Source organism: Thermobia domestica, chromosome 3 (assembly GCF_964235325.1).
Source record: "Thermobia domestica chromosome 3, izTheDome1.hap1.1, whole genome shotgun sequence".
In the NCBI taxonomy this organism is placed as follows: Eukaryota; Metazoa; Arthropoda; class Insecta; order Zygentoma; family Lepismatidae; genus Thermobia; species Thermobia domestica.
In genome coordinates this window covers 165,347,691-165,361,825 of record NC_137456.1, presented here as the reverse complement: position 1 = coordinate 165,361,825, position 14,135 = coordinate 165,347,691, and the positions used below count along the sequence as shown (strand labels likewise).

Sequence of the window (14,135 nt, the reverse complement as noted above, 5' to 3'; positions counted from 1 at the left end):
CAACGATCAACTACTTCGTTTAACTACCATGGTTACACAACACTATAACTCGGTCAAACCATCATGTCTTGTATTATTTGACCTCGAGAAAGCATTTGACAGGGTATGGCACATCGCACTTATATACAAATTAACTCATCTTCGATTTCCTGTTCCATATATAAGACTGATATACAACTTTTTAATCGGCAGTCTGTCATATGTCAATAAATAACAGCCTCTCACATCCTATTTTCCTTCACTGTGGAGTATCTCAAGGATCGGCTCTGTCACCACTCCTCTATCTTCTCTATGTTGCCGATATGCCTCCACTTCCTGATAAAATTCACCTCTTTCAATATGCCGACGACACTGCCTTTCTTGCCCTAGGATCTACTATCCAATCCATCAACACTGCTCTACAGTTAGCGATTAACAATTTTCTTCGCTGGTGCGGCAAATGGCAGCTAACGATCAACGCCACAAAAAAGCAGGCAATTGTCTTCATTCCACCGAAACGAACATCAAGAGTCAGAAGAAATCCTAACCACCTTTTACTACAAGTAGACCAAACTCCCATCCAGGCACGTTCAACTGTAACTTACTTGGGGCTCACATTCGATAAACATCTCACATGGAAACAACATCATCAAACAGTCACAACTAAAGCCTACAATAGACTTAACTTATTAAAAAGGCTCACCGAAACGTCCTGGGGACTAAAACCAAACACAATTCTGAACACATACAAGGCCTTTCTACGGCCTGTGCTGACTTACGGACACGTTGCATGGATTGCGGCCACCCGAAAAATTTACGAAAAGTTACTAGTGTTAGAACGACATGCTTTCCGCATTGCATATCGAGTCAAACTGCCTAGTCCCACAAGAGATTTGTACGACCGGATTCAGTTTCCTACACTTCAGTTTCATCTTGAAACTTTGCGTCTGACATACATATGCTCTCGTTATAAAACCCAACACCCTTTACTTCTGAATACTATGCACCACTTAGCTCTCCATCCTTCTCCATCTCGATATTACACCCCACCGCTATCGTTACTCTATACTCTCTACTGCTACACTCTACCCCCTGACGCATTAGACCAGGAGCTCCTCACAGACTATCAAGTTCATGATCATCTTCCACTCATATTTTCATCATTTGCACGCTGAATCCATCTGCTACCAACAGGGCTTCCATTATCTACGTCGAAACCTCGATAAGCCCATAGGCGAGAAGATATCTTCGTCTGTCTGATCAACACTTATAGTGTTGCGATGTGATGACACACCTCGCCTCATTCTTCATGCTCTCTGCTTGGTGTTGATTTGACACACAAGCAACACGTTGAAGTGGTAGTCATTTTGTGTTGTTTCAACACCTCATTTTTTGATTTGTAGTAGGATGTTGAAAACGAGTAATGAGTACGAGACCATTTACTGCCCCAGACGCTATCTCAGCTCGAGTTCATTAGTTAATTGTTAAAGCATTTAATTTCTTAATTCCCCAAGTGATAAATGTTTAAATTGAAGTTACATCCCACCAGCGCTGTATCTTCATATTTTTGTGGGAGAATACGGATATATTTGGGCCCCCGAAGAAAAATCCCCTATAAAATATCAAATATGAAATTTTACTTCCTCCCCCCCCCCCGAGAATTTCAAAACTTATTAAATATTTCTATTACTTCATAGTGCCACAGTTGACATTTCACTGAAGTAGTGCGAAGATTATACTTACGTTTCAGCTTAGGAAAATATATTTTGTTCAGATGATGGAACAGCATCATCATTTTAAATTATTTTCAATTCTAGAAATGGCATAGGTGCGCCCATTCCCATGCTTCACAAGTTAAATTGAGGGGATAAAATTTGACACAGCTTAAAGCCTCAAAAAGCATATATTTCTGGACGCCCTGATAGTACACATTTTACTGAAAGGGATACAGATTATACATTTGCTTCATTTAAGACATTTTTGTTTCTCGGATGTGATGAACCTATCCCATGCCTCACTCGTGTATTACTGTTCGTATAGCATCATATAAAGTAGGAAAGGTTTACCATGAAGTGAGCCACATTCAAAAGGCTCATCCTGCCTCGCCCACAAGGTGCGGCCGTGCACCTCATACAACACAGATTGTCATCAACAAAATAACTATTCATAATAAATCGAGGCGTTGACAAAACGTCCCATAAAATAAAGTAGCATAAAACGAAGAAAAATGGAAACAGCATGTCAGGAACTTATATTTCAAATACAATAGGGCAAGCATTGGAAACAATATTTACTTTCATATCGCTATTTCTTATCGTTGCTCATGATTTCATTAATCGTTATCATTACTATCATCATTCATGCATTATTTCATTATCATTTCCATAATTTCCATGAAATAGAAAACATATAACTTAGACTTCTGAATACGACGTAACTGTCTCGTATGGTCTGTGCATTTACTCCGGAAACTAGCGAGTAGATTGTTCCTTCATATAGCATCTCCGTTCATGTAACAAAATAAATAATAACACAGTCATACACATACAATAAAAAAGTTCTGTGAAGCGGATTCCAAGGTATGGATTCGATGTATTTTGGAACACAGAATCCAAATTTCGAAACCGCAAGACAATCTACCGTGTCAATGTTTGTTATGGGTGAAAATCTTTAGCGATTTTGTGTAGGGAGAATACACGTAATACATTCATACAAAAAAACAAAAAGTTCTGTGAAGCGGATCCCAGGGTATGGATTCAATGTATTTTGGAACCCAGAATCCAAATTTCGAAACCGCAAGAAAATCTACCGTGTCAATGTTTGTTATGGGTGAAAATCTTTAGCGATTTTGTATAGGGAGAATACACGTAATACAGACATACAGAAAAACAAAAAGTTCTGTGAAGCGGATCCCAGGGTATGGATTCGATGTATTTTGGAACACAGAATCCAAATTTCGAAACCGCAAGTTAATCTACCGTGTCAATGTTTGTTATGGGTGAAAATCTTTAGCGATTTTGTGTAGGGAGAATACACGTAATACAGACATACAAAAAAACAAAAAGTTCTGTGAAGCGGATCTCAGGGTATGGATTCGATGTATTTTGGAACACAGAATCCAAATTTCGAAACCGCAAGACAATCTACCGTGTCAATGTTTGTTATGGGTGAAAATCTTTAGCGATTTTGTGTAGGGAGAATACACGTAATACAGACATACAAAAAAACAAAAAGTTCTGTGAAGCGGATCCCAGGGTATGGATTCGATGTATTTTGGAACCCAGAATCCAAATTTCGAAACCGCAAGACAATCTACCGTGTCAATGTTTGTTATGGGTGAAAATCTTTAGCGATTTTGTGTAGGGAGAATACAGGTAATACAGACATACAAAAAAAACAAAAAGTTCTGTGAAGCGGATCCCAGGGTATGGATTCGATGTATTTTGGAACACAGAATCCAAATTTCGAAATCCCAAGATGATCAACTTTTTTAATTGGCAAAAAACTTCAGCGAATTTAGGTGCGAATTTTCGTACGTAAGACAGCACATATGTTTTTCGCCCATAAAACAAACTTGACACGGGAAATCGCCAGGGGTTTCGAAATTTGGATTCTGTGTACCAAATACATCGAATCCATACCCTGGGGTAGGCTGCACAGAACTTTTATTTTTTTTGTATTGCCAGAGCCGTAGCTAAAGATTTCGGCACCCTGGGCGAAGTAGAATTTGGTGCCCCCTAAACTCACCATACCAAGCTTTTTTTTTTTGTATGTGTGTGTGTGTGTGTGTGTTGTTATGCTATGCTGAAATTTTATCAAGCTGTTTGGACAGACCACTGTAATAGCCAAAAGCGATCATTATGTATTCTTTTCAAATAAGATCTGTTTTCAAGACGCTTATTTTGGCCTTTTGTTAAACTTGAAAACCTACCTTTGGTTGTATACGAATCCACTTGAAAAACAGTTATGGAAATTTACAATTATTTAAAACGTTTCATAATATCGATAAGTAGGGATGCGCATGAGTCGAGATAATTCTCGAATCTCGACTCGAATTCGAGTCGAGACACACATTATAAAATTTGAGACGAGTCGAGACAAACGTATTCCTCGAGTCGAATTTTCGAGTCGAGACACGAGTCGAGTTGAGACTGCTCGTAAAAATCTCGACTTGACTCGACTCGAATGTCTCGAAAATCTTTCTATAATTTTTAATATTATTTTCAAGAAAGTATTCACTCAGAAACAGCCATGAAACCAATTCAAGTGAGCATTCATGCATAGGCGTAACTTAGGGGGGCGACTGACCCCCCCCCCCCGAATTTTTGAAGTTTATTAGGATAGTCATCCAGTGTTATTTATGAACTGAGCTGAAGCGAATACGACACCGTTTTGCTTAATTTTATATTTTTGTTTCAGTGTATTAAGGTCTTTAGGCGACTAACCAGGCCAAAAGAAGGGAGGGGCAAGGAAGTGAAAAGACAGCGACCCTGGCCTGACAAAAGGAACCAGGTAAATCCTCAGTCACTCAGTCAGGATGGTCTGTCGGAACAGAGTTTGTGAACATGCTCCACCTTTTCAATGCTGCTCAGGCATACACACTGCCCATTGCTTAAAGTGGCTTCTTAAATAGCCGCCTCGCCAGAATGGTTATCCACAGTGATTTGCCAGAACGCAGTCAATAATGAAAGTAAATAATCCCTTATTCATGTTCCTGATCTGGTTTGATAAATCATATTAATAGCCATTTAATAGACTGAACTAAAATATTAATTAAAAATGAATGCACAATGTTTGTAAAGTGACAAGTATTGCACACGAACTAAATTCCGACAGCAGGCTGATTTTCCGGAAGCCCTGACACTGCCTCTCTACTACGAGCTGGAAAATTTTCACTCATTTTCGATGTATGTGATCTGAATTGGTTCACATCTTAATTCATTGCCTTTTTCGCTTTTAGACATTACATGTTCCTTTACGACGGTAATAATAATTTATTTATAAACTGTATTGTCAAATTCGGGATTTCTTTATTTTTCTGTTACATCAGAAATGCTTGTAATTTGAATAAAGATAGGACTTATTCTTAACATGCTTTTTTGGGAAGGGGAGGGGGAAGGATCACAGATCCAGTGTAAAATTGCGATTGAACTATATCTGAAAATAATTTGCTCATGTTCAGGGATGCCCATATACCTTCTCCCTTACTGATTCTGGCTGTTTCTTAGGCAATGGACAGTATTATAAAATGTTCGACTATACTGTCTTTAAGTCTGAAAAAAGTTCTGGAATAACAACGGAAATGGAACTCTGATTTTAACCACATCTGGTAATGTCTTGCAATAAATGTTTTGTTACATCCAGGTTAATAAAGGTCAATGAACTTTGAGCGTGCTGAAGAAAGTGGATGCGGTGTACGTTGATGGTCAAAGGAAGTACAGGTCGGTCTGTGGGATACAGGGTTGCTTTATAAGGATAAGCAAAGACATACAGAACTCGGCTCTTTGTCGGAAATCTTGTGGTCCTAAATACAAAATATATTTTATAGCTTTCTCTGTGCACACATCACAAAAATAGCAGATATTGTTGTAAAGTGGAAAGGATTAAAACAACAAGTTATTTTTACTAATAGCCACTCTGGCACCCAAACCAAAAATAATACGAGGCGTATTCGAAAAGTAAGGGCCCTTTGATAATATAATAACATATGCTCGTACGGAACGGGATTTGTTGCCAGAAATAAATGCCTATAGAGCTACTTCGCTTTTTCACATAATCACCATGCCGTTTCAAACACTTGTCGTAACGCTGTACCATCTTCCGTAAACCCTCTGCATAGAAGTTTGCCGCCTGGGATTAGAACCAGTTCACTACGGCAGTCTTGAGATTTTCATCGTTTTCAAACCGTTGTCAACCAAGTCACCCTTAAAATGCAAGAGGAGAAAGTAATCGCTGGATACAAGGTCGGGATTGTGTGGAGGGTGATCAAACAGGTCCCAACAAAAATCTTGAATTTTCTTCTTGATGACGGCAGCAGTATGAGAGTGCGCGTTGTGGTGAACGAGGATGATTCCGTACGACAGTTTCCCACGACGTCGATTTTGAATCGCACGTCGCAGATCGGTGAGCGTGTCGCAGTACACGTCAATTGTAACTGTTGTCCCACGTTCCAAGAAATCAACCAACAGGAGGCCCTTGTTGTCCCGAAAGACGGTAACCATCAGTTTGCGACTCGAGCGCGGCGATTGCTTAAACGTTTATGGTTTGGGGAACATGAATGGCACCACTGCATGGACTGTTTGCATTTGATGTTGGCGTACTAGATCCACGTCTCGTCGCCCGTCACAGTGTGGATAAACAAATCACCTCCTTGTTGTCGATAACGATTCAAAAACTGTCGAGCACTGCACATTCGTTGGTCTTTGTGCTGGTCCGTTAGCATTTTCGGCACCCACCTTGCACTCAACTTGTGATATTCAAACGTTTCTGTAACAATTCTGTAGATAGTGGTTCATGCAACGTGGGGAAAGTCATTAGCCACAGCACTGATCGTCAATCGCCCATCACTTTGCAGTTTTTGGTTCGCTTACTTCACGAGGTCATCGGCCTGATTACTAGGCCTGCCACTCCGATCTTCATCGTCCACGTTGGTGCGGGTATTTTGAAACTCGCGACACCATTTGCAAACTTTTCCTTCGCCTATTACTGTAGGTCCATACACTAGGCACAACTCAATATGGATATCAGCAGCAGAAGTTCCTTTTGCAAGCAAATATCGTATCATACCGCGCACTTCACAACTAGCGGAAGAAACCGTTCTCACGGTCATTGCGATGCCTTTTCCAAGGCTGCCAAACTCCTACTGACTCAAGACAACCACTGCAGTGGCTTTGCCAATAGTCTGACGTTGGCGCTGCATGCGTGAAATTGTGTTCAGGGCTACCTCCATTTTCTTATACGACGACGGCCCCTACTTTTGGAATACGCCTCGTAAACTTGGTATATTCCGAAGTTTGTGTTTGCAGCAGTGAGCAGTTCGTTTGAAGTTTTCTTTTTGTGTATATATAGAATTCACGTGTATCGGTGTATAGTGGTTTCATTTTTTATGTTTTATCTGTGGTACTTGACCATTTCTTAAGTTTCACAGGAAGTTGTTGTGACTAATATACAGTGCTTAAAAGAAACTTTGTTGAAATATTTTAGTAAGAATCCGAAACTTAGCAATATTGACTGTCAGCGGAGATAATGAAATAGTGACAAAACAATCTACTTGCGTTTCAGAAGATAAGAATTCAAGTGCTAGTGTGAAAACAGTGTCAGAAGATGAATCTCAGAAGATAAGAATTCAAATGCCGCTACTACTGTGGAAACAATGTCACAAGATGAAGTTTCAGAAAATCGTGATCCAGTCAAAGGTTGTGAAAAGGCAAAGACATTTCTGGCAGTAGGTCTAGGTCCCTTTCAACCGCAATTGAAAACGTACCCTAATAAAAATGGCCGCCGGTTCCGATCTGAGTGGATAGGCAATTTAGTTGGTTAGAATGTAGCGTTTCTCGAGATAGTGCTTTTTGCTTTTATTGTCGTGCATTCTCCGAAAATATTCCGAAATCTCAAGACACCTTTACTAAGGAGGGTTTGAGTAACTGGAAGAAGGTTGTAGATAAATTCGGCACTCATGAGGCAAGTAACGATCATAAGACTTGTATTTCTAAGGCTTAGGAATTCCGAAACGCACTATTGCACGGATCAATTGCGCGTAAATTAGATTTGCAGACGAACAAATAGTTAACGACAATAAAATATATTTGGAAGCACTTCTATATAGTATTTTGTATTGTGCTCCCCAATGTGTTCCTCTTAGAGGTCACATGGAAATTAACAAAAGTGAAAATAAATCCAAAGACAATGACGTGATTTTTCGGTATTATGTTAACGAAGAGAAAACTTTTAGATACGTTAGTCCCGAATACCAAAATCAATTTCTAGATTTAATGTGCGAGTATGTGTTGGAAAAATCATTGATCGTGTGAATGCTGCTGGTATATATAGTGTCATCATGGACGAAACAAGATTTGAAGCGACATGAGCAAGTATCAATTGTTTTGCGATACTGTGATGAAACATTAAACGTTCACGAAAGTTTTATCGAGTTTTACAAGACAGAAAAAAAAACGGCGAAAGTTTGTCCAAACTGTTAACAAATGTGTTAATATTACTGGGTCTGAGCGTAGATAACATCCGAGGACAATGTTGCACGCGCTATGCGGGGTCAGTACTCTGGCGTTGCAAAGAGGATCAGGGACGTGACCGACTTAGTCATTTATATTCATTCTTACAAGTGATGTAATGCTAATTTTTTAAGTGGGTATACGCTTCATCCCTTGCCACACACACACACATTATATATATGCCAGGTGTTTCAATACTATTAGTCTTTGCACTATTAAGAATTAAAGTTCAATGTTTATAAGAAAGTTATGACGAAAGTTATGGCAACTTACACTGGCTCTCTGCGCGTATCGGTTGCACAACAAGCAGGATATGTTTATAAAGTAAGAAGAGAAGTCCGAATGAAGACCCATATTTTGGAGAACAGTTACCGAACCACTTAACCTATCAACCAGAGACTAAGAAAAAATACCTATAATGTTATAGATTAATTTAAGATCTTATTTAGTTCTCTGCGTTAAGTAGGTCAGGCTATACAGGGTGGCGCGTATTGTATCTACCAGTTGCAGTTGGCAACCCTGATCAAATGCGCGTACGAATGCTGCGCATGCTTACGGCACTGAATAGCAGGGCCTCTGGCAATTAGTTTACCATGGAGCGGTGGTCTGTGCAGACGCGAATTGCGGCGGTGGAAGCCTTTATCCGAACCGGTTCTGTCAGTGAGGCTCAGCGGGCACTGCGACGAAACAGTGATGATCGCCATGTTGCTATACCCGAGAGACACAGTATTCTGAGATGGGTGAGACAGTGGCGGGCCACAGGTAGTGTTGTGAACCGGAAATCACCAGGTCGTGGACGAAGTGTTCGAACAAATGTAAACTTGGAACGAGTGCGCGTAGCGATGGAACGCAGTCCCAAACGTTCAGCACGGCAACATGCACGAACATTACATTTGACACGACGTTCATTGGGTCGTTTGCTGGGTGATTTGAAGTTCCATCCGTATAAACTGCAGGTGGTACAAGAGTTGAGAGCCATTGATAAGGAAAACAGACTCAATAACTGCCAGAACATTCTTGAGTTGATTAACCGAGATCCACTGTTCCTCCAACAACTTTTGATGTCCGATGAAGCAATCTTCCACCTGACTGGGTATGTTAATAAGCAAAACTTCCGGTATTGGTCTCAGGAGAATCCTCGTTCATTACATGAAAAGCCTCAAGGTAGCCCAAAAGTTGTGGTATGGTGTGCAGTTGGAATGTGTGGCATTATTGGTCCCTATTTTTTTGAGGATGACGCCGGACATGCAACAACTGTAAATTCCGACCGCTACTGCCATATGTTACAGACGTTTCTCATTCCGGAATTGCAGGAAAGGGGTGTGATCAATAACGTTTATTTCCAGCAAGACGGTGCTACGGCACACACGGCACGCCAAAGTATGTCTATACTCAGAGAAACATTTCCAAACCGCGTGATATCCCGATTTGGCGATGTCTCATGGCCATCCCGTTCCCCAGATTTAACAGCTCCTGATTACTTCCTCTGGGGATATGTTAAGGAAAGGGTCTTTGCCAATCGCGTGAAGACAATTGACGAACTGAAGACTGCCATTCGTCATGTGATAAGTTCCATTCCACAGGATACGTTAATGCGTGTGATGAATGCCTTCCCACGTCGCCTGCAGCAGTGCATCCAGGAAAAAGGCGGACATTTACAGGACGTTATTTTTAAAGTTTAGTGAGCTCCTTCGACAAGTGTTGTACAGTGTACAAATTGCCAGTCCATATACTTATATTCCATAACAGTTTTGCATTAAAACTTGCATAACACACCTTTGTATTTTCATTTGAAGTTGGTAGATACAATACGCGCCACCCTGTAGAAGTGGTTGTACTTGTATGACTGATAACTATAATGGATCAAAAGATTGCGTTCTTGGTCAAAAATTTTGGGATGATCAAAAAAATGCATCATAAGAATTCGATTTTTGGCCAATTTCGGGGGAAATTCCGGATTTCGGAAAAATTACTGAATTCGGAAAAATCTAGAATTTAGAAAATTTCGAAATTCAGAAAAAAATCATGATTTTTCCAATTTTTCTTTCCGGATTCCAGAAAGTAAGAATTCCGGAATTGGCCATGCCTAGTCTAAAGACAAATTCACATCTTCTAATTAGGTCAATTAGAGAAGCAAGGGGAATATTACTATTCATAGTTAGGTACACGACTATGTTATCACTAGGATGATAAAATCTCTGTTTATTCTAAATTTCTGCTTTTTTAAAAATCTTATTCGTTTTATATTCTATTAATTACATTTGATTCATAGTTGGTTCACAGTTAGAACAGTTGTTCCCGTTAATTGAAATTTAGAGCAAAAAATTTTATTTACAACCTTGCAGAATGAGAGTTATCTTACCACATAAATCAATTTACGTTCTAATTAATTTAATTTCTATCTTCCTAAATCCCTGGAGTACTGCAGGAAGATATGGCTTCGCGGGTTAATTCTTTTTATTAATAACCATTTATTGTTGTCTTGAAATCTTTTTAAGTCTTACGTCCCACGGTTATGCCGGTTAGGCCAAATGAGACAATGATGATGAGAGATGAGTGAAATGGTGGAATGAAGAAAGTGAGAGGAAACGGGAGAACCCCGAGAAAACCCACGAGCACGGTGTTTGTCCACCACAAAGTCCACACGGCGTTAGCTGGGATCGAACCAGAGACACCAGGCACCGGAGGTGAACGCTCTACCACTGAGCCACTGCCCCCCGTTTATTGTTGTCATAAAGTTAACTCTAGAGTTGGAGAACTGAAATTCGAATCTGGTGGGCAAGACTTAGGATTTCCATGGCTTAGCTTAAGTAATACAGGCAATGAATCACGTGACAATCCTTATCTTATCTGACCAAGATCACTTATGCAGATTTTATTTGCATATGAATGGTAGTGGATCTTTGGTGAACCCGAACTCAAATGTAAATGGGACTTTGATCCAATCTACAATTATCACTTTTTATTATAATTTTGATATTCATTAAACACAATCCAAAGTCCAATTTAAACTGTCATGTTGTAAATGTGACAAATTTTGAATAAATCATAAACTCGAATAAACATTTTCGATCTCCAGCCTGTGCTGGGCTCGCACTGCCTTTGAACGAAGCCCGAGCCGAGGTCTGGTTCTTACATTATGAGTCTCTCATTTACCATCTGCAAATGGTGCTCGGTTGCATGTTGTGAGGGAAACTTATCGCACGCGTACCTAAAAACATTCTTTTCCTTATATTTAACAATAAAATTATGATCATTTTTAGACTGAAATATTATTCCAAACTATACTGTACACCCAAATAAGTAAACTACCTATCAACAGTTCTAATCATTTTCCCTCATTGTTATTTCTATTTGAAGCAATTTCAGCAATCATATCAATAATAAGCTGTTTTTATATATGTCTCACATTATGTTTAGGTTGTACAGTTTTACATTTAAGAGAAAGAGAATTTCTTTGAATCGACTTAGTAACAATCCTATCGAATAACACCAATAAATGTCGTACCCGTCTTGAAATCGAATATTTAAAGCACTTGTTTGCGATGAATTCCATATGTCTATACCTTTTCTTAGAACATAGTACTCACGTTTAAGGAAAGTACAAAACTACAAGCAAACTGAAATTTACATATATTAGCCAGTAGCATTAATCATACTAAATATGAAAAAAATTGTATTATCCAATAATTTTTTCTCTCTCTCTCTTCTAGGCTACTGTTCCGACCATGGTGCAGATACTGGTAATAATTCTCTGTTTTATGTCAGCCGCATCGCCTAATCTTATCTTAAATAAAACCAAAAAGAATGATTTCCTAAAATTTGTGAGAAGTTTTATTTTCAACATTATTGAATTTCTTGAAGACAAAAATTGCATATTGCTGCTAAAACATGGAAATGCTTCGTTCGAAACTAATATTATGTACAACGATAATGAACAATATTTACCATTTGTGAGTTTAAAAGTTTCTTCACAACAAGATTCGGAACACACACTTAAACTTCTTTTACAAATAATGGACAATGGATGTAGAAACTTCTTAATTTTCTCTAATAATATAGCAGAACTTTCTCACCCAATCTACGGTGCAAGTAAATTAAGTACTCAAAGAAACTCTCAAGTGTTAATTGTTTTTACCAATGATACCAACCTTCATGACACGATCAAACAACAGGATTGGTTATCAGATTTTCCATTTACTTTCTTTATAACGACAGAAGATAAATCGTCCAACAATAGCATACAAGAATACAATGTTTATTCTTATACTATTGGCGACAATTTACGTCCTGAAGATAATATGAAACACATTGCAAAGTGGACCGAGTCAAATTTAATTATTGAGGATTTTATTTCAAATAGAATGTTGGATTTGCATAACAAAACTTTAAAAACGATCTTCTTGCCTTATACTCCATTTATACTCGAAACAGAAAATGGATTTGAAGGAATTGACTACAGAATACTGACAGAATTTTCAAAGCAACAAAATTTCACATGGGAAATTCATAAGAAAGACAATTGGGATTTTGGGACTCCGTTCGATAATGACACATCAACATCTTTCTTAGCTCTTGTTAAGTTTTCAGAATATCAAGTTGGAATGCCCCCTGGATGCTTATCATTTAATTTCATACAACATTTCGATATGAGTGATTTTAGTTCGCATTCCTATGATACTTTTCTCACTCCTCGACCTAAACGTCTAAGCAGAATATTTTCTGTATTTACTCCATTCAAACTTGTGGTGTGGGGCATTGTTTTAACATATATCATACTGTGTTCCTTCTGTTTCTATGTGATGTCCCGCGTTGAAGGAAAAGCCAATCCTTCTTCAAAAGAGAGCAACCCCTACAGTGACTATAGTTTTTCCTTGTTAAACTCTTTAGCAGTTATTTTAGGACAGGGTGTTGCAAGTGGAAAACATTTAATCACAAACTACTTAATACTATGGTTCTCTTTTGGTTCAATATTGCTAGTTACTTGCTATACCTGCGATTTAGTGGCTTATCTTACATCCCCGACCTACGGAAAAGCAATCAATTCATTAGAACAATTTGTTGAATCAGATTTGTTGTGGGATAAAAATAGTTTGGATTGGACTTACCTTCTTGATATGGACGAAGTTAATAAAGACAAGGATTCCGTGTTGAGTGTGGCAAGTAAACAATATATAGTAACAAAAAGTCCAGAAGAAACAAATAGATTGGTAAAAGAAGAAAAAGTTGTTCCTGTGGTAGAAATACTTCAATCTGGACATATTTGTGAGGTTGGGTATCTAGAAGAAGAAACTCTTGAACAATTACAAGTAATGGAAAATTACATTGTTTCTTGCACACTAAGTTATATTTTCCACAAGGGATCTCCACTTGTTGGTCAATTCAACGTTTTGTTGAGTCGTATTCGAGAGTCAGGAATCTTGTCAATCTGGGAATATGAGTTAGTTAGTCAGTTTTTACCAAAGAAAAATAAGATTCCATTACAGTTGAAGCATGATACGGATTTACGGCCATTAACTTTTACAGACGTTGGTGGAAGTTTTGTAATTCTGATGTTCAATTTAGTGTCCTTTCTGACTTTTATGTTAGAAAGAATGGTTCGAAATGTAGAAGTTACGCCCATAAAGTAACTTAACTTTTAGTAAGTAGTATGATAACACTGGAACGACATTTGTCTAAGCTTCCTATTAGTGCCTATTTTAGTCGGTTTTATGCAGTTTGTATCTGGATAAGTGTGCGGTAGTTTGAAATCGTTATACGAAACTGTTTAATGGCACATTCAATCGGCTGCCATAGTGCACTTTAGAAAATTGTTTTCCCGTACTGCAGCAGCCACGAAATCCTCACAGTACTCTTTCTATTAACATTTTGCTACGCTGCCAAAATTGAGGAGCAGTTTGCAAAACAAGCACATACTTTCCTCATTTT

At 38.6% G+C, this 14,135-nt stretch overlaps 1 protein-coding gene across 1 annotated transcript; it reads left to right on the top strand.

Annotated features, from left to right (window-relative positions):
* The first annotated feature begins 12,223 nt into the window (after positions 1-12,223).
* LOC145682011 (glutamate receptor U1-like) lies at positions 12,224-13,837 on the top strand. Its single transcript, XM_081753615.1, has one exon. The coding sequence runs from the start codon at positions 12,224-12,226 to the stop codon at positions 13,835-13,837; it is 1,614 nt and encodes a 537-aa protein (XP_081609741.1).
* The last annotated feature ends 298 nt before the right edge of the window (positions 13,838-14,135 follow it).

Coding starts and splice junctions, on each gene's coding strand:
- LOC145682011 (XM_081753615.1), top strand. CDS start 12,224: ATGGACAATGGATGTAGAAACTTCTTAATTTTCTCTAATAATATAGCA.